The 21,792-nt window shown below is 41.2% G+C and overlaps 1 protein-coding gene across 4 annotated transcripts; it reads right to left on the bottom strand.

Annotated features, from left to right (window-relative positions):
- Positions 1-175: 175 nt before the first annotated feature.
- On the bottom strand, positions 176-21,728 carry BRD9 (bromodomain containing 9). Of its 4 annotated transcripts, none has more exons than XM_033169430.1 (17): positions 21,623-21,728; positions 20,502-20,722; positions 19,860-19,992; positions 19,441-19,501; positions 18,200-18,344; positions 17,056-17,166; positions 15,704-15,819; positions 13,243-13,375; positions 12,030-12,105; positions 10,909-11,004; positions 10,148-10,280; positions 9,680-9,791; positions 5,097-5,135; positions 4,571-4,642; positions 2,524-2,626; positions 2,157-2,324; positions 176-1,021 (listed from the first exon to the last, which is right to left on the bottom strand). In XM_033169430.1, the coding sequence occupies exons 1-17, from the start codon at positions 21,726-21,728 to the stop codon at positions 924-926; spliced, it is 1,923 nt and encodes a 640-aa protein (XP_033025321.1). In that variant the 3' UTR covers positions 176-923. The 4 variants fall into 4 exon arrangements, with proteins under 4 accessions (XP_033025321.1, XP_033025323.1, XP_033025322.1 ...); XM_033169432.1 differs by having other exon boundaries at positions 15,704-15,816; XM_033169431.1 differs by having other exon boundaries at positions 19,441-19,498.
- Between the last annotated feature and the right edge of the window lie 64 nt (positions 21,729-21,792).

The following is a 21,792-nucleotide window of genomic DNA, read 5'->3' as shown; positions in this document are numbered from 1 at the left end:
CTGCTGCAGTGGAGAGACTTTCTCCCCGCATAGATCACAACTCTGGCTGATCACTTTCCCCACACTGTATTTTCCATGTGTAAAATGTAAAGAGAGCTTTAGGCAGGTCTCTTTCTGGTACACCAAATTTCAAGTTAACAAAGAACTGGAGAACTAAGTACCAAGAACACCAGAGCACAATTGCATTGATGAGCTTTATTCATATTTACAATATTGTTAATGAACAACAAAATTATTCTAGTTTATCCATAATATAAATTGTTTTTAAAAGGTCATTTAGTGTCAAATTTCAAATTCTTCATTTAAAATTTAAAACGTGTTAAAAATCTGGATAATTTGGCAAGGTCTGAATTTTTTAAGCTGTAAATCTTCAATATTACTATTGAGGATCTGGACTGTTTATAACTTTTAATCTGGCCATTTTTGCAGTGGGCAACTGGAGGAAGAGAAGGAGAAAATACAAAGACAACTACGGTTCTGAAATGTCTGGGTGATATCTAAAGTCAGTCGTAGAACAGAGCCACCTTGGTATTAATAGGCCTCTCTGTGATTAACACTGTATCACCACTGGGGAAAATGCTCCTCCTATACGGCCATAGCTGCACACTAAATAAAAAACTTTTAAATGATTGACAGCATGATAAACAGCTGGTTAGCATTTTTTTATATAAATAAGGTATCTTAAATACGTAATTTGAAATTGCTTCTTCAGATCTATTGTACACACCTAAAATACCATATGAGATGGTCCAAATACCATGATATATAAACCCAAGTAATATTTACAAATATGCACGAGCATTATTATTTAGCAATCTTCATACAAAATAAAAAGGGCAAATAGAAATGCATGCTATTCGACGAAACTACATAAATTGTTTACACAGTATAAAAAGCACAAAATAAATACAATATATGCAAGATTAATTATTGGCATTTGTAGGTTCTGGAGACTGAAGAAATTCATAGGGGTCATGGACCATATCTTGTTGTTCTCCTACACTTAAGTGAGAAGGGCTTCCTGTGGAAAACAAGGAGAGGGCCAGAAAGGATAAATTAACAAGTTTGAAAAGTTACATACACTCAGGAAATATTTTCGCAGTGCAATTTTATGCATGTTAACTCAGAATTCTCACTGAGTTCAGTTAAACGGGTAAAGGATTATAGTCTGTGGTTTTTAATCACTTTCGCCATCAATGATTTTAGAAATGTCAATTTTTCATTACATTTGTGGCTAAACCCCGCACTCAGCCTATCTACTTAGTCCCTTCTATTAGAAGTGTGATTGATGCTGGGTATGAGCACACACTTCCTGCGGTGGCCCTGAGACTTGGAACGAAAACATGTGTGAATTTCATGTTCTTATAACATGAAAGCCATCATTGTAAAATTGCTTTTGGGCTGTTTTATACTGCAAATAAAGAAGACTGATCATAAAGAAGACTGATCACCAAAGAATTGATGCTTTTGAATTATGGTGCTGGAGGAGACTCTTGAGAGTCCCATGGACTGTAAGAAGATCAAACCTATCCATCCTTAAAGAAATCAGCCCTGAGTGTTCACTAGAAGGACAGATCCTTAAGTTGAGGCTCCAGTGCTTTGGCCACCTCTTGAGAAGATAAGACTCCCTAGAAAAGACCCTGATGGGCACAAGGAGAAGGGGACGACAGAGGATGAGATGGTTGGACAGTGTTCTCGAAGCGACTAGCATGAGTTTGGCCAAACTGCGGGAGGCAGTGGAGGATAGGGGTGCCTGGCGTGCTCTGGTCCATGGGGTCACGAAGAGTCGGACACGACTGAACGACTGAACAACAACAACATACTGCAAATAGTTTTCACTTAGGTTTTTGTGGCCATTTAATTTCTTGTCATTTTTTCTAATAATCATTGAAAGGTCAAATGTATTCAAACAAAGGATTTTAAATTTGCAATTTTAAGTAGGAATAAATCACAGTAATGGTCCTATCTATCAACTTTTTTGTATTTGCATCCTGCCCTCCCAAGGACCTTATGGGGCAATCTCATCTTATTACCACTGTAATTATGTGATTGTGAAAACTGTCAATGCAGTCAGTATCTTGGCCATCTCACAAAGTATTCAATTTTAAGTGGGACTGAGAAGGCTGAGGATGGTCATGTTGTTCAACCAGATTTACCTAGGTGGTGTTGATCCCTTTCAGAAGCATTGGAGAGGGAGCTGAGGTTGGAGGACGGTCTGGATCCTACTCTGTCAGCCTGAGCCTCATGAAGGTCCTGCAGTAATTTGGTGGTTTCATCCAAGTGTAAATGATTGTCCTCATGATCAAGCTCCTTCTTTACTTTACCTGAGAACAACAACACATCATTCAATGCAATGCATTTTGTTAAATCATTTTGAATGAACGATTTAACAAAAGGGTGGCAATCTGTGGCAAAACCATGTTAGACTAGGCCTAGAATAAAATTTGATTAGTGGACCAAACTACATATAATACACTACTGAATCATACTTTCAACACTGAACTACTCTAAGAACATGCTTACCCAATGAACTCAACATGGATATATCAAGGGACACGTCTGAATATGGCTTCATAGACAAAAAATCCAAAACGGAACTAGTATTGTCTCCAATGGCTTCCCCAACCTGAAAAAAGAAGAGAAAAATGACAGCTATACAATGTAAGTAACTGTTTATGTAGGGGCTGCTACAGACATGACTCCCCTCTCCAGTAGAAGCACATTGTCAAGTAAGGCTAACTGCACCCTTCATGACTTTCACTGGGAAGTCAAATGGGCAAACACTGGTGACCATGTTGAAAACGTGTACTGCATGGAGGAGAAAATGTTATTTTTTACATGGTCTGGAGATTCAGATCTAATCCTGGCAGCATTCCAAAAAGAATTCGCCGCTATTGCCCAATACCATTCTTTACTGCTTTAAGAAGGAACTCATAGGATTATCCTCACATCAAAAAGGATGTTGTGGAACTGGGAAAGGTTCAGAAAAGGACAACCAAAATGATGAAGGGGATGGAACATCTCATCTATGAGGAACTGTTATAACATTGGGGGCTTTTTAGTTTAGAGAAAGAGGGCAGAGAAAAGTGTTTCTTCCTTTCTCACGACACTAGAGTTTGTTAACATCCAAGGAAGCTGAATACTGAAGGATTCAAGACAGACAAAAGAAAGTGCTCAGACAGTGCATAGTTAAACTATGCGGTTTACTCCCACAAGACGTAGTGATGGCCACCATCTTGGATGGATTAAACAAGAGGATGGAAAGAACTATGCTTCTGAATGCTGATGGCAAGGAATCACAGATGGAGAGCGGTGGTTGTGCTCAGTCCTGTTTGTGAGCTTTCCATAAGCATCTGGTTGGTCACTGTGAGAACAGGATGCTGGACTACATGGGCCATTGGCCTGATCCAGCAGGCTGCATTCCCATCACAGGAAACCATTCACTGTGACTCTCTGAACGGCACCTGATTTACTCCTTTCCTACAAGGGCTGGGAGGAGGAAACCAACCATGACCCCTGGGCTTAGCATTAGATTTGAACAAGGGATCGTGCTTTGTTTTGCTCAAACAAAGCATAACTGGAAAGCCAAGAATGAACCCTGGCTTATCATGGTGGTTTGCTTGAAGCAAAACTAACCACAATTCATAATGGCCAACATTCTTCGGTTCAAGGCTGCATTTCCTCATTACAAACTCAAATGCCAAAAGTGTGCAAGCCCCAAAAGCAGGTGAGGCATAGCTGTCAACCCTCCCTGCTGTTCCCCACTGCTATACACACAGCTGTCAACCCTCCCTGCTGTTTCCCAATGCTATAATAAGGGAATTTCCTGCAAAAAAATTCCTGACAGCTATGGGTGAGGTTATATTTTTGCCACTTAAGTTAATTTAGTAGGCATCTGTGTATTCTGGGTATTACCTACCACCCCCCATCCTCCAGTTAGCAGTCTTCATAATGAATGAAAATGAATTTCATTGTGATAAAGATCAAATAAGTTAATAAAGAGAGCACCCTCTCCCACCATGACTTACTGACTTACTAATACCTTTTTGCATGGCTTTTAATACGATAATCTGAAATAAACGGTTACTTAATCGTGACAGCAACAACCATGTCAATTGGCTTTTTATGGATCACCCACAAACTCATGTAAAGATCTAACAATGCTCTCCAAGATTTGGATGTGAACATTTCAGGCTGTTCAGCTGCATGCTAACTTACAGGAAGCAATAAGGGGAGAGGGTAGGAGAAGCATGGTTCTGATCAAACGCAAGCCCTTACGGTGTTACCAGAGTTTTCCAATGAAACTTTAATCTGCCCAGAGGAGCAAGGGCACAGCAGGACAGAGGCAGAAGTTGCAGCAGACAGGGACAACACCACTGCTGCTGCTGCTGCAGCCGACCCGCCACCTTCATCTGATCAACTTCTCCAACCACGTATCCCTGCAGATTCCACACTGCCAAATTTGGTACAGCCATAAAAAAGCTGGGGGAGGGGGAGGGGCTGGATTAGACCTGTGGTCTGGTGGTTCACTAGGCCATTTAAAAGGCACAGACTAAACAATAAATCTTACCATACTCTGCTTGGAGGCATCTGGGCAAGTATTGCGCAATTTGTGTTCTTCTTTTATGAGGACTGGTGGAACCTTAAACATCAAAGCACATTCAGATTGTTGGCAATTTACAATCTATATTCATTTTCCATTTGACATCTTTTATTTTACACCACCAACAAAGTCACAAGGAGAAAATGCCAGCTTTCAATATGAATTATTTTTTTCCTTTGGTACTTAAAAACCAATAAAGAAATACAAAATTTGTAAAATGAAAGGCAATCGAAAATAGTACAGAAAACCCAATTTAAACAAACCTTGAGGTTTCTGAAACATCTAGATTAAAGCGATTCTACGATTTATGGAACACAGTGATTACAATTCTTATTTCTGCATTTACTGTAGAATCGGAGAATCACAGAACTATAATGCAGGAATATCAATTAAAGCATATTTCAATCATATTCTCAGGGCGGTTTCCAAGAAAAAGCACACTATTACATATGAACAAGAAGGCTGGTTTAAAAAAAAATGTAATAGGACTTACTTTGACTTCATCTGGTGGTTTCACTGGAATGTTTCTCCTCTGAAAACCAGAACATTAAAATTGTTCATTTTTCCTGTTTCTTTTTTTGAGTAAAGCACACTAATGGTTTTATGTGAACAAGCAGTGAGCTGGTGCATGATACTCAAAAGTTCCCATGTCTCTTCTACGCCAATCTTGTTGCCACACTGTGGACAAAACAAGCCAGAGCCTGCCTTGCTGTGCTGCCTGCACCCAGGTTTCTTTTATTCAAACCAACCAAGAGAACTGAAGAACAAACCTTGGTTACCGCTGGTGGGTTTTTTTTTGTTTTTTGTTTGCATGAAACAAACCATGAGCCTTGGGGTTTGGTCGACCCAACAAACCAGATTCTGGCTTGTTTGTGATGTAGAAGCAAGGAAGAAGTGGCATGGGAACATCTGAGCTGTGTACACCAGCACTTTAAACAGTGATTTAATGTAATGGGCAAATCAGGCCAATGAGAGACATCTGTGGAATAAGCTGTGTTTCTATTAAATCAGTCATAATTTGTATTTACTTTCAAACTAGGAATATGGGACAGTGAAGAAAGAAGATAGGGTCAAAACCTTGCTTCTTTTGAATCTGGACTAATACAGACCAACTTTTTTAAAAAACAAAAAACCCACAAGCTTTGAGGATCTTCAAACAGAACAGAGAGCAGAGTTATTATTCTTTAGTTTATTTGAAGTGTTTATACCCCTCCTTTCCAGCGATCAGTGTCCATCAGGAAGCAGTTAAGGGTTAGATCCAATGTCATGCCAGCAGATGCAAGGGAAATTCTGTTTCCACTACTTCCCAACCCCTGATCTGGAGGGTTCCCCAACCATGGCAGGAAGTGTTTTGGGACTGTCTGGAAGAGGCAGTGCTTGTAGGCTCTGCTGGGCTCAGGAGTCTTCTACCAGCCAGAGCCCCTCTCATACACTGCCAAGCAGCGTTTGGATGCAGTTTTTTTTTATGCTGATGGGGACTGCTCCCGGCACAAAATGGCAGAGTTTCATTGTTTAGATTGCTCTGCGGATCATTCTGCTCCATTATGAGCTTGTTGAATTAAGGTGCTGGAACTTGCATCAGCTCAAGAAGAATGCAATAGGCTAAGTCAGCAAAGTGAAGAAGTAATTATTAATAAATAATTTCAAACACTTTTTGCTGATGTTCACCATATGGTTTCTATTACCCCATGAGCCTCTGAGAAACAGAGAGACACAAAGACAAAATGGGACATGTCAGAACTAGACCAAATCCATGGGAGTGAAGGACTGCTCTAAGCCCAGCACCAACTGAAAAGACAGGATTATCCTATTATTAAAGCTAAGCAACAAAAACAATATGCAAGTCACATTTGGTTGTAATGCCTTGGTTATTGTAGAAAAAGAATGTATCACTGTTAGCCAGGAATTAAGAAAGGCATTCTGAACAGGGAGAGGCCTGCTGAACCTTTGGAGTTTGTAGACAATATATATATGGTTGCAAGGTTTTTACCAATTAAAGGTCTTCCACATGACTGGAAAAAATGTGTTTCATTAAATGCAACTCAGTTTTATGAGATATTCCTCTTTTCTCTCTTTCCTTCCAGCCCTACACCTGTCTTAGGTGACAGAATTGGGACAGGCATAGAGGGCTCCCTTGGCTTGCAGTCCTGGAGGGACCTTCCTTGTTTGCAATCAACCCCTGCCACTTCTATTGTTTTATACATTTATATCTTGTCCGTCAAGGTCAAAACGTTTCTATTAAGAGACAGTACCAGATTCCAAGCAGGCTATAAGGATGTTGCTCTGCAGGACTTTTTGGGAATAATAAACCAAAATCAGGTCATATCAAATGCTAGTCCTACCCACTGAAATAAATATATCTAAGTTAGGTAAAATTTTAAAAGATGATGCTGTTAAGGTGCTACACTCAATATGCCAGCAAGTTTGGAAAACTCAGCAGTGGCCAGAGGATTGGAGAAGATCAGTCTACATCCCTATCCCAAAGAAGGGCAGTGCCAAAGAATGCTCCAACTACCACACAATTGCACTCATTTCACACGCTAGCAAGGTTATGCTTAAAATTCTACAAGGCAGGCTTAAGCAGTATGTGGACCGAAAACTCCCAGAAGTGCAAGCTGGATTTCGAAGGGGCAGAGGGACCAGAGACCAAATTGCAAACATGCGCTGGATTATGGAGAAAGCTAGAGAGTTCCAGAAAAACATCTACTTCTGCTTCATTGACTACGCAAAAGCATTTGACTGTGTCGACCACAGCAAACTATGGCAAATTCTTAAAGAAATGGGAGTGCCGGATCACCTCATTTGTCTCCTGAGAAATCTCTATGTGGGACAAGAAGCTACAGTTAGAACTGGATATGGAACAACTGATTGGTTCAAAATTGGGAAAGGAGTACGACAAGGCTGTATATTGTCTCCCTGCTTATTTAACTTATATGCAGAATTCATCATGCGAAAGGCTGGACTGGATGAATCCCAAACCGGAATTAAGATTGCCGGAAAAAATATCAACAACCTCAGATATGCTGATGACACAACCTTGATGGCAGAAAGTGAGGAGGAATTAAAGAACCTTTTAATGAGGGTGAAAGAGGAGAGCGCAAAATATGGTCCGAAGCTCAACATAAAAAAAACTAAGATCATGGCCACTGGTCCCATCACCTCTTGGCAAATAGAAGGGGAAGAAATGGAGGCAGTGAGAAATTTCACGTTCTTGGGTTCCATGATCACTGCAGATGGTGACAGCAGCCACGAAATTAGAAGACGCCTGCTTCTTGGGAGAAAAGCAATGACAAACCTAGACAGCATCTTAAAAAGCAAAGGTCCGTATAGTTAAAGCTATGGTTTTCCCAGTAGTAATGTACGGAAGTGACAGCTGGACCATCAAGAAGGCTGATCGCCGAAGAATTGATGCTTTTGAATTATGGTGCTGGAGGAGACTCTTGAGAGTCCCATGGACTGCAAGAAGATCAAACCTATCCATTCTCAAAGAAATCAGCCCTGAGTGCTCACTAGAAGGACAGATCCTGAAGTTGAGGCTCCAGTACTTTGGCCACCTCATGAGAAGAGAAGACTCCCTAGAAAAGACCCTGATGTTGGGAAAGATGGAGGGCACAAGGAGAAGGGGACGACAGAGGATGAGATGGTTGGACAGTGTTCTCGAAGCTACTAACATGAGTTTGGCCAAACTACGAGAGGCAGTGAAGGATAGGCGTGCCTGGCGTGCTCTGGTCCATGGGGTCACGAAGAGTCGGACACGACTGAACGACTGAACAACAACAAGTTAGGTACCGCTGCAGCGGTATCTATTTATCTACTTGCACTTTGACATGCTTTCGAACTGCTAGGTTGGCAGGAGCTGGGACCGAGCAACGGGAGCTCACCCCATGGTGGGGATTCGAACCGCCGACCTTCTGATCGGCAAGCCCTAGGCTCTGTGGTCTACTATGAGTAGGACTAATGTTGAAGACAACCCTGAATTTAAGATTTACAGTATTTTTCCATGTATAAGACTACCCTTATTTTTTTGAACCCAAAATTAAGAAAACAAAACCCTGAAATAGAAGTCAAAATCTGGATGATCTGCGGTGGCAAGTTTATCGTTATTTGGGCAATCGCCTTCAAAGTTTCCAGCATGAGCTGCATGCGGTGCTCCGTGGTGCAGAAGCAAAGGCAGAGACTGGGGCACCGCATGCTCCCCCTCGGTGGTGGCAGCTGCTGCGGGGAAGCGAGGGGAAGGAGGATCCCAAGCAGGATGCCGAGGATTCTGTGCCGGGCCATGCCATCGAGCAAAGTGAGCTGAGGAAGGCGGTGAATGGGCTGGGGGCAGGGTGGGAGTTTGAGAGGGGAAGAGAGAAAAAAGGAAAGAAGGGCAATGAGAGGTAGCTGAGGCAGCTCTCAGTGGCGGCAGTGGCAGCTGCTCTCGATCCAGTGGGGGCTCCAGGAGGCGAGCCAGTCGCCAGCATGCAGCCCAGGGAGGGGGGGGGGGAGAAAGGAGGGACGACAGCAGGAGGGACTGCCTTAGCCCGCCCAAGCCAAAATCCTGGACATATGCTTAAATATTTAAAAAAATCCCCCTGGATGTCCATGTTCCGTGTACAAGATGACCCCCTATTTTTTACTTCTTTTTTAAAGCAAAAAACTTCACCTTATACATGAAAAAACAGTACTTCTGAATAGCTTGACTGAGAAAGCATGCTTCTCTTGCCCCCGCAAAGGATTAGTTTTACAAACATGTAATATTATGCAACTTTAATTCTGACTGAAACATACATGTGCAGCTTTTCTCATGAGAAGCGCCCTCTGCAGACAAACCCTTCTGCACACCTTTGTCACCTTGAGCCTCTCTGACTGTGCTAGATCTGAAGGGGACTGTTGGTCAGGACAAGGATTTGTGGAAGGTGTTCTACCAGTGTAGCCGTATTCATGACTTCCAGAAAAGGCTTTAAGGGTTTCACCACTGACCAATTCTACTGTACATAATTTGAAGAGTTTAACAAAAATACGTTGAAGGGGAAACTACTGGTCCCACACTAACTGTGTTAAAGCTGGCTGCATCTCTGCATAATATAGACCTACCTGCTTTAGCTGATAAATGATTTTGGAATGATCTCCACCAGTGATTTGATCCAGCAAGTCATCCACTATTTTTTGGCTGTAAATTCCAGAATCCTTCACGAACTCCTGCAAACTAGAAGATTTGTGACATAAGATCAGCAATTCAGTTGGCTGCATATATATTTGTAAATTAAATGTAAACACTGCAAAAAGCAAAATACATTTTGGTTTTGAAAAGCCGTCTTCCGTGGTTCTTCAAAAAAGTTGTCACCCTGATGGAATTTGAAGCTACAGATTTTTGTATGCTATTTATTCTCGCTTCCACGTGAACTATTGTTGTTCTTTGTATATCCTAATCTTAAGCTGCTGTGCTGGTGGTCTGGTCTGTTGCACCGAGATGGAAGGAGAGTATGATACGAATGACAGACAAAAGTAAACAAAGCAATTAATAATTATGTAAGAGTTCAATGTGCACGACAACTTCCTTACCTTAAGGCACACTGGATCCCAGTTTCATCCCCATATGCTGAATACAGCAGTTCCATTTCATCTGCTTTCAGATCATGAAAGATAGAATGGTGCTGCATCGAAAGTGCTGTATTAGCACTTGAAAGGAATGTGACTGGAAATATAAGAAAAACGTGTTTGAAATCCTCTTCTCAACCTCGTCCCCTCCCAAACCCAACTGCATTTCTTAGGATTTGTTTACAGATCCATGTACATCCTTTGATAATGCATGTGTGAATCAGCTATCGTAGGTCAGACACCACAAACAGAATTGTAATAATCACCCAGCTTTGACAAACATATATTGGCGTATTAAATTAAGATACAAACAAACTTATTTGTTTGTCTTCACGCTTCCCTTTGCAGTGTGAGGAGTCAAACCACAAAGCCTCTAATTAACCATGGTTTTCTATAAAGACTCAGCTGAAAAACTATGGTTTCCAGCTTCAGAACAAGCCAGGATCTTAGAAACAAAATGGGGTTTAATATTCTCCTGGTTCAAAGAAAACAAGGAACTACATTTAATTAGAGACTTCCTGGTTAAACTGAAGTATGAATGTCCAAACATGGCCAATTACTTCTCCCAACATTTTCTTTTACTTGTTTGGTTTAGATACACAGTCAACTAATCAAGTTCTGAAAACAACTAGTTAACTGAAATCACTATTCGGTTCTGAATGAATGGTTTAATATGAGGACAAATGTTTAATCCTGAAGACACAATGTTTAGTTGCCTTATCTACCTTTGTGCCTTCTTTCATCTTTGAAGCCCAGGGCCGTGAAACCGGGTAATAACTTGTTTGACAAAGAACTCAGATCCACTGGGTGGGTTTCCTCCTCTGTATTAAAAGGAAATGTGCATTACATTTATTTATATAACTAATTTCTATCCTGCTTTTTAAGACACTATGTTCACAAGGCAATGAAAAACACAAAATAATAATTATAAGTAAGATAACAATCCATTTTATAATATGAGACATGCCCATGGTTGCCACGAAGGCCAAGGCATCATGAACTACATGGTTGATTTGGCATGGATCTTAAAGTCCCTTCTACACATTTTACAAACCTCTAAATTCATCATCAGGAACACACATATATAATATTCCTGAGTATGGATTTTTTTTTATCACACTCAGCATTTATTATGTATTTTAGTCCATACACTGTACATATGTATAAGCAGACAAACACAAGTCAAGTTCCTCACTGATGTGCATTTTTTTCTTCAACTGAGATGGTGCCATTCCCCTCTGGACTTCATTGCACAGCCTCTAGTTTATTTGGCTGTGGAGCAGGCACCAGCAAACAGGGAGAGGCAAAGAGGAATACAGATATTTTTCAACACCACTGCCCAGACCATTGGGTCTTCTTCCTTCTGTCCAAGAATTTCTTAAAGCCCACACTGCTGTATCACAGACTGGCAATTCATATTTTAATTAAGCAGATGAAGATCAGGTCGAAAAAGTAGAAGATGCATTTATGCTAGGTAATTCAAACAAGAGTTTAGAGGAACATCACAGGTATCAATAAGACTCCTTAGACTTTTCTTTAGACACTACGGACAAATGAAGCTGAATGTTGAAGCAATTTGTATCATCAGCCGCAAATCTTCAACCGTGTCTGTATTAGATATCCATTTCAGCTTAGGATGAGTTGCAAAGTGTATTTCAGAATACACATCTTACTGTACTGTTGCAAACATTTCAATGCATATCATTACTGCTTCATATCTGTTTGGGTTATTCAATCCAAGATGAAAGCACTTCAGAGCAAATTTAAAAAGAGAACCTAGCCATGCAACAATAAAAGCATACCTACAACCTAAAACAAAGCTTGCACAAGTTAGCACAACACTTACCTTCTGCTTCTGGATCTGATGGATTGAGGACGCTGAAGACCAAAGACCCATCGCCATTCTTTTTCAGGTAGCCTATCTGTACTTAAAAAACATGGCAGAAATACCAATTATTTTTACATTCACCAATCAAAAGGAAGCACCTATCCAGATTTTTAAATGTCAGTTTGTCTGCGCTGGTGAGATCTACAACATTAGCACTTGGACTGCCTTTTTTGATAGCATGTTCCAGAGCTTTTCCTCCATCCAATATGCAAAAATTCCTTTGTGTGTTTGGTGACAACTGAACCTTATTTCCTTAACGCCTTTATTCTCTACTTTATTCACCTATGGTTGCTGTGCAGAGCCTGTGCTCAAGACAGAGTACAGCCTCCCCCTGGGCCACTCGACACTCACATCCAATATGAATAAGCACCTTTAAAAAAAGCCGCATCATCTTTAGTCTGCTTTCATGAGTGTGTTCAGAGCATCAGTGCTTTTAATATAAACACCTGAATTGTTTAATATGCTGGATATGATTCACCAGAAGGCTACAATCTTTTATTTTTCTTCCCATAGTGCCATAATGGAGAACCTTATCAACCTTTGGTAGCCCCAATCAGCAGTATTACATGTAGCTATTTAGTGTATTCTCCTGCCCACCTAGCAGTTCAAAAGCACGTCAAAGTGCAAGTAGATAAATAGGTACTGCTCCAGCGGGAAGGTAAACGGCGTTTCCGTGCGCTGCTCTGGTTCGCCAGAAGCAGCTTTGTCATGCTGGCCACATGACCCAGAAGCTGTACGCTGGCTCCCTTGGCCTATAGAGCGAGATGAACGTCTCAACCCCAGAGTCGTCCGCGACTTGACCTAATGGTCAGGGGTCCTTTTACCTTCTTATTTAGTGTATTATTACTTCTATATTGTCCTTTTCTTCCAAGAAGCTCAAGGTACATGCTCCCCCATCACTTATTTTATCTTCACAATGATCTCGTGATGATGAGAGATTGTGATAGGCCCACTGCTGAAGCTCTGAACCTTCATCTCCCAGGTCCTATCCTGACAGCACTCTGGATCCATTAAATAACTAATATTATTAACTTATTAATTCCCATTACGGGAAGAGGCGGTCCTTGAAATATAATTAACGTATCAGATGCTTATTCAATCTGATAAGGACGTTGTTTCTGGCAATGTTAAGCAGAATGAAAAAATGGAAACTTGGATCAAGCGGCACGACCTTGCTGTTTGGGAGACATCGACTGATCCGGTCCCGAGCTTCATCTGCTGCATGTTCCACCAAAGCCAGAACGTGCTCTTCAGCAGTGCTGTCAGTCAGGCTGCATGCATTGCCTTCTGGTTCAAATATGCAGCTACAAACAAGTTACAAGTTGTGCAATAAATATGAAATCATGTCTACTTTTCTCCAAAGAATTTCTAGGCAACAGATTATGACTGTGAACTAACTGTGGCCATTCTCCAGGGTTAATCAGAATTTTCTTATTATTATGTGTATTAGACACAGGCTCCGCTTACCAAATACAATGTGTTCCCTAGAAATCATTCGTTAGGTGAGAGTTTGCATAACAAGTTCAGTTTCCACTGATTCCTACGGTAAAATTTCTAATTCATGATCTCTCTCCCTGCTCCCATAATGGTTTCTTCTATGGTTTCTTTTGCAGCCAACCAAAACAGACACAAAGGAGAAACTGATTTGTCCAATCTCTTCCCCCACGCCCACTCTCCATGGTTTTTGCCCAAAAATGCCTGCCACTGACCAGCAAAACACAAACAAGTACAGAAGGGGGCAAACTCTGGCTGTTCAGATGCCTGAATCAGCTGTGCATGTAGTGAGGTCTGGGCATAATTCTTTGTGTTCGGATACGTGAATTTGTAAATAGCAAGCAGGCTGATAGCGAGACCTGTCATTTATGTACGTTTTTTATAGGCATGCAAGGGATTATACAATGTACATCATTAGCCAGTGCACAGCTTTTAGTTTCAGCTTAAGAACCTAAGAATTGCATTGTTGAACCAGAAGATCCAAATAGTCTAACTTTCAGTTTCCAACAAGGGCCAGCCTGATGTCCCTGGGAAAACAAGCAAAGGATAAAGGAGGTGACAATATCCTAGTCCTAATTCTCTAAAAAGCAGGCCTCACTTCTGCCTACGATCCAAGAGGAATTTGAGCCTGGATCCCATTACTGTATATCCTAATGAGAATTATGTCTCATTTAGCAGATTTGCTGTGGCATAAACTGCCCACTCTGTCAGATATCTTGTGTATACTCCCCAGCCACCCCCCTTTCGTCTTAAGGGGTGGTTGGAGATACACATTTCTCCCAAGTGCAAGGTCAATAAAAATCAGTTGTGTCATTTACAAAAAATCAAATTTTTCTTCAGCCTTCAGTTAGAAAAATAATTTTGTTTAAGGTGTAAGTAATCCGACTTCAAATACAAGTTAATATGCTTAAATGAATATAGTACTTCAGCTTTTTAAACAGAATGTATGACCACCTTATCAAACACCAACTCAAAGGAAGATTTTCTATGTAAAAGAACCATGGGGGAAGATATCTGTCTTATGTAGGTAAGCATTAAAAATATGGTACAATAGATGCCATATTTATTGTGCTGTTCCCTATATAGGCAAATATTGTATTTGTTTGTATCTATTATTTTACTACTACTACTGGACACAAGTTCAGCAATTTAAAGTCTTGTTAGCTTCAGAGAGGAGGAGGAGGAGAAGGAGGAGGAGGAGGAGGAGAGGGAGGGAGTGACGTCCATGCTTTATTTCCCTATATAGACCAACAGGCATCAGACATGCTTAACTTTGGCTTGTGCTGGGAGTAGGAAGGGCATGGTTCTGGAGCATGAAGATGGTCATTTAAAAATATTGCTCTGATGGGCCAGAAATCTTCACCCCCTTTGAGAAGTAGAAGGAAAGCAGTGGGCCGCAAAATATGCCTTGTAGGGCAAGTGTCAGCCCCCCTAACACAAAAATAGGATCTTACCCCCTTTTATAAGCCCAGGGACTGCAATAAAGAGGAGGCCACTGCTGGCTTCAGGGGAAATGGCACCACTGCCTCCAAAAGCAGTCAGGTCAGCAGCAGCTACAAGACAGCTTGAGGGCAAGTTCAAGCTCAGGGGAGAATTTGCAATGTAGCCAGCATCACTGTGCACTCAGAAACATTATGGGAATTAATGGTGCTCTTGGAGGGGGAACTGGAGGATACTGGGATCCGAGAAGACAACATCACAGAAATGGCCTCTGCTGTGTTAAGGCTGAGGCAGGGCACAATGAAATTACTAAGTGGCTCAAAAGGGGGGGGGGGAAATGAGCACATCTATTATCTTTATTGTACTTTTTATACTGTTCTACAGTCCTTAAAGAAGTGGAACTTATATGGTTGCCTTACAAATGAAAATCAAAACATGTCTTGTTTGGGTCATAGTAAATCTCCAAAGAAGTGAACTAAGAGATTTTTCAAACAGAAAATCTCTCTCTCTCTCTCTCTCTCACACACACACACACACAACCTGCAACACCTTGGAAAATGTGTGGCTGCAATGGGGGAAAAATATGTGACTGCCTAAGTACACTGAAATTTCAGGGAACTCGTCTGCTTCATATCCGCACAATTCAAATTTGTGATTAAGCCGCACAAAAGGGCAAAGCATTCCATCCATATCATTACCTAATAACTTCTTTACTTGGCTTTTTGGATTTCTTGGTAGTCTCTACGTGAACAGGAACAACTTCGGGCACAGGTTCCTCAACAGCTGGGTCTTCGTCGCCCAAAATAGCTGCCTGCTGAGAAAAATCCATGTCCTGCATAAACGACATGCTGCGCTTCAAAGCTAACAGCCGTTCCTAGAATTAGAAAGGACAGAGCAGCAGGGACTTTACACCTTTCCCTCATAGCCAAGGTGCTATGATGATGGGATGGGATGGGAATGGCCATGGCTTTGTGCCTAAGAGCTACACCTTCAATGAGGATGCAACATGATTCAGTCATGGCAGCACGACACCAGAATATCTGCAACCTAGGAAAGAAAAGACCACCACCTACCTGCAAAGTGGAACTTACCACAATCTTCCTGCAGAACAGGCTAGCAGCAGTAGCTCATATGATAAATCAGTTGTTTGACTGCTTTTAATATGGTACTAATAAACCTTAATGTAAAGTATACATAAATCCATCTCCTACCTTAAGTATTTCCCTTTAAATGTGTTTCTTTCTTAAATTTTAGGTGAGGAATGAGGGGAGGGCCTGTTTTCTGCTAAGAAGGGGACTAAGAGGAATTATGAATTGTACTTTATAATCATAAAACATTTCAACAATGTTTTAAAGGAAAGCATGTTTCTATCCATCACCTTGATGTTTAACATGCTTGGCCTTCCAAAAGAAGTTTCAGAATTTATTTATTTTTCACTTGTAAACAACTTAAGCAAGTCCAATGAACTTAAAAGTTAATATGGAAAAATTTGCTTCCATGCTGGAAGCTTCTGTTCAAAGTTTCCACCCTGAAACCAAATCTTACCTGGTGTTCCAATCCACCATAAAAGGCGAGTGATTTATAATGGAAATGTCCTTCTATATAACATGCTATGAGAATGTCATATTTCTGTAGGAGTGCAGAATGTGGTACTGGGCTCAGAATTCAGCTTCCTCATAATTTCAGCTTTTCGTTTCTTTCTTTTTTAAAAGAGGAAGGTGATTTTAAGCATTTATGCAAAAGTGTGGGGCTAATGTCTGGTGACTCTTAGAAACCCATGCGGTATCTAGTGGTGACAGGGTGGCGCTTCAATATCCTACACAGCAACTTCTCTTTCCATACCTAGAAGCAGAATATATTTCGTATTTTTCCCTAAAAGTGCTTTATTTGTATAAAAGTGCAGATTTACTGGGTTTTTATTAAAGCCCAGTGCATAAGAATACAGCAGCCATCTTATACAGATTAATGAAATAATCCTTCACTTTGACCCACTATAGTAGTTTAACGTGCACATTTGGTCTCATCATGTTCACTTTCATAGCTGTCTTACTTTGCTCATCATCTTAAAGCCTGTATGGAGGATCTTCTTGGCCAGTTTGTAGTACACAGTGTCTGGTCTGTTGTATGTCATTGCGTTGTCACACATCAGCTTAAAATCTGCCTGAAAAATATGAACATTTTGCAGTTGTGCAGTCACAGCCATACCAGGCCAAATTCAACAGAATGTTAAAATGAATAGTACAGTTGGTGAATATCAGCCAACATTTTCTCAGATGACCTGTAAGGGGCCCTGGGCCCTTTTGGTTTCCTATGGTAAACAATGAAACCAGAAAAGCTTAGATCACAATGTTGCTGCACTAGGACTTCCAACGGATTTAATTGATCAGGGCTTTAACATTTATGCCAAACTTTGCAAAACACCTTGCTGTTTAACACAAGGAGCTGGCTGGTTCACTGATATTCTCTCTCAGTACTTTTAAAACCTGGTTCTCACACGAAATTGTAAGCCTGCATTAGGACTATTCCTCTTCAGACTGTAAGGGGGAGGTAGAATTCCTCCACAGAGAAAACTAGCGTGTTGCATGCATACTAATTTTCTATAGGCCAGAAATTCATTTACACGGAACAGCACTTGTTCACATAAATGCCCACATGTAACTTGGTGTAAGTAAGACACAGGCTCACCTCTTCACCGGCTGCTTGCAAGGACTAGACCATAGAATTGTAAATCTATTACAGGGCAAGCTGTCACAATCTGTGATCTGCTAAAACAAGTACAGCCAGTAATGTATTATGGCCTTTCATGTGCTTGGTAAATCCTGCTTTTGTTGTCTCAGGCAGGCAATAAAAACAGGAGATTTACTGAGCCCCTGGTGCACAGGGCTGTGCTTGACTTAGTAGATTCCACAGGCCTCTGCATGTTATTCAGGGCTCAATGGGCAACCCCCCCCCAACCCGACACCTGCACTTAAAACCACAGACTTTTGCTGTGCACAACCTGCTCTGGGGGTATCACATAAAAATTATGTGACTTTCACACTGGAGTAACAGGATTGCTGCCCACTCACAGGAAATGTACAAATATGACAGAACCATTTCTGGAGCTATTTACATGATCTACCATCCTTATTGACCAAATATAATAATTAGCAATTCACACTGTGAGAAGTTTTATCAAATCTCTATTAATTCACCTTGAATTCTGTTACTGACTTGTACTCGTTTGCTGCAATTTTTTCTTTCATAGTGCCAAAATCCATAGGATGCTTTATTATCATGGAATATCCAGGGGCAATGGCATCCGTGACTGGAAAAGCAAAAAACCCGTGAGGATCTTTCCTATAAAAGGGAAACACATACATATAGGGAATGTTATATTTGGGGATAAAATCATGTGTGTATGTGTATAAATGTATGTGTGTGTCTATACACCCCCCAAACACCTATGTAAAACAAAACGCATTTTCCACCAGTCAATAATAATAATAATAATAATAATGTATTATTTATACCCCGCCCATCTGGCTGGGCTTCCCCAGCCACTCTGGGCGGCTTCCAACAAAATATTAAAATACAGTAATCCATCAAACATTAAAAGCTTCCCTAAACCACCTGCCTTGCTTCATTAAAAAAGGGGGGAGCATTTTATGTTTTTCTGCATTTGGCAAAATGTGTATTCAAAGCAATGAAGGGCAGTACAGAAATGTAATCATAATAAAATAATAATAATCAGCCATCCTTTTATAATGACATCCTTTTATATATTTGAACATGATAGCCATGTTCAAATATATAAAAGGATGTCATATAGAGGAGGGAGAAAGGTTGTTTTCTGCTGCTCCAGAGAAGCGGACACGGGGCAATGGATTCAAACTACAAGAAAGAAGATTCCACCTAAACATTAGGAAGAACTTCCTGACAGTAAGAGCTGTTCGACAGTGGAATTTGCTGCCAAGGAGTGTGGTGGAGTCTCCTTCTTTGGAGGTCTTGAAGCGGAGGCTTGACAGCCATCTGTCAGGAATGCTTTGATGGTGTTTCCTGCTTGGCAGGGGGTTGGACTGGATGGCCCCTGTGATCTCTTCTTCCAACTCTATGATTCTAGCCTGCTTGAATACAGCTTGATATCTGAAATGCAGGTGACTTCAGGACTTTCTGTATTAGCAAGTAATCATCAGGATAAGCTGTATAGAAACATCTGAATATACTAACATGAGCTGCTGCTAAAAGTGAGGGGGCGTACAGATCCAGCACTCCAGCGCTTTAGCACATCTATCTACACATTTTACATTATTGAGTACCGATCTTAAACTAATTAGATGTTATTAAGCAGTGATGTGGGTTTTCCAGAAAACTTTGAAACACATACAACCCCCCTTTGCGCGGGGGTTGTGTTCTAGGTCACTGCGCATGATTATGGGGTGCACTTCAGTCTTACCTCTGTAACTGGCGAAGAAAATGTTCCAACAATTGCTGAATAGGTGTGCTCTCGCTTTCTGCTATAATTCAATGTAAGGAAAAGCAAATGATCACTCCTTTGAAAGTTCCTGTCATCTGTATACCACAGCTCTAAAATGATAAAGATGCTATTGCTGCAAAATAATGTAGCCACTATTAATCCTGGGTTTTTTGCATAGGACAGTAAAACACACATTACATTCTGTGGTTGGACTTCTGAAATATTCTGAGGAATATTAAGGATAACACAAGAATCACATGAATTTCTATCCACGTGAATAAACCGCATCCTTAACCAAAAAAGGGGCTGAGAGCAAACAAGAATCTGAGAAGTGTTTTCCTACGCTATACCAATCTTTATATATGGCACATTAGTTTCAGATGTCACTGACAACGCACCTGGCTGTGTTCTACAGGCTCGGACTGGACGATCAGAGGGTGGCTCAACCTCTACTTTCTTTCCAGGATCAAAGTCATCTGTTTCACCCTCAGTATCACATTGTTCTTTCTCCCTTTTTCTTTTCTTCTCTTCCTGATACCAAAGAAACAGAAAAGTAAAAAAGACAAGTCAACATAACCTCTTCAAGTACAAATGAAAGAATAACATATTCATGCAAAACCATCACTGAAATTAGTCTTTTGTGACATTAAAAATTCAGGATACTTAGCAATGGGAAAACAGATTCCAAATGCTTAGGAAAACAGGATTTTTTAAAAAAGCACACGGGTTATTTCCATTTGCCTTTGTCATCCTGCTTTTATTTAGCTATTTTATTTAGCTTACTGTTTTATATGTACCGTAAGCCGCCCAGAGTGGCCGGGGAAACCCAGACAGATGGGCGGGGCATAAATAGTAAAATATAATAATTTGTTTTGTTGTTGGTTTTCAAGAGTGTGTTGGAAAATGGTTATTCAAAATTCAAAGAGCTGCTGAAGAAACAAGCAAACTACATAAAGTAGTAGCACTAAGTCATTTAGGGCTTTCCATTTTAAAGCTTTGACCAGCATCTCTGAAAATAAGTCAGTGACATGGATCATTACCTTTCTCTTCCGTCTCTCCTCATCATCAAGATGCTTTTCTTTCTCTTTGTCAGATTTCTTCTTCTTCTTCTTTTTCTTCTCCTTATGTCGCTCTCTCTCATGGTCTGATCTATCATCATAATAACTGGAATCGTGGCCTGATCCTGAAAGTTCTGTCACTTCACTTCCACCAACTTTCAACACCAACTTCAATGGCTTCTCCAAGGGCTTATCCGCATAATCTAAGAGGGTGAAAAGTAAAAAGCAATAAATAAACAAACAGTATCAAACTAGCACAGCAAATATTCAGCAGGAATGCTGCTCACATAAGCCTTATTCATAGAAAAGTGTAAGAGCAGATTATGATGCTAAAAGCAGGTCTCAAGCAAATGTGCACCGATACCCTCTGTCAGGAAGAAAGGTGGCACCTTCCCCCCTCAACAAGTGTCTGAGAGAAAAACAACAGTATTTTAGCCACCCAAAGTGGCTAAAAGCAAGATAAAGCATATTAATTTCTTATAGCATATATGGTTTTGTGTTACATACATACTGCACATAGTTTTATTGGTATGCCGCCTTTACGGAGTTCAGAAAAAAAGAACATAACTACCGCATAACAAAAGTAGGCATAAACAATAAAATTAAACATTAAAATACGCAAAAACAAGTTAAGCGATAAAACACAACAAAATATAAAGATGCAAAAAAAAAAAAAAACCAACAGCAACAGCCCCTCGCCCCAATAGAAAACCTGACACAATACCCCAGTCCTACAGTGGAGGGGGGGGAAACTTGGGCTAGAAATGCAATAAATGCATAAATAAATAAATGGGGGGGGGGGGAGAGAAGGAAATGAGGTCTCGCCTACCTCACAGGGTTGTTGTGGGGATGGAGGAACTGGGGATGGAGGGGAGAGAAAGACAATGAATCAATACATAGATAAATCTACACGCAGGCATCGGCAACCTCGGCCCTCCAGGTGTTTTGGGACTACAACTCCCATGATCACTGACCACTGGTCCCGTTAGCTAGGGGTGATGGGAGTTGTAGTCCCAAACCACCCGGCGGGCCGAGGTTGCCTATGCCTGGGTCCTGCACGGTCCTCCCCGAGGAGGAGCGGCGCCTGCCTTCTCCCCACCCACCGTCATAGGCGGCGCCGCCGCTTCCTCCCCCGCCGGTGGCGGCGACGACGGCCGGGGCGGGCGCGGACCTCCACTCCGCCTTGTGCTTCTTGTGCTTCTTGCCCATAATTGCCGCGAATCCGAGGGAAAGAGGCAAGGAAGGCGAGGGAGGAGGCGAAGGCTCAGGGGGA

Source organism: Lacerta agilis, chromosome 14, assembly GCF_009819535.1.
Source record: "Lacerta agilis isolate rLacAgi1 chromosome 14, rLacAgi1.pri, whole genome shotgun sequence".
Lineage (NCBI taxonomy): Eukaryota > Metazoa > Chordata > Lepidosauria > Squamata > Lacertidae > Lacerta > Lacerta agilis.
This window is presented reverse-complemented; position numbering and strand designations above follow the sequence as displayed.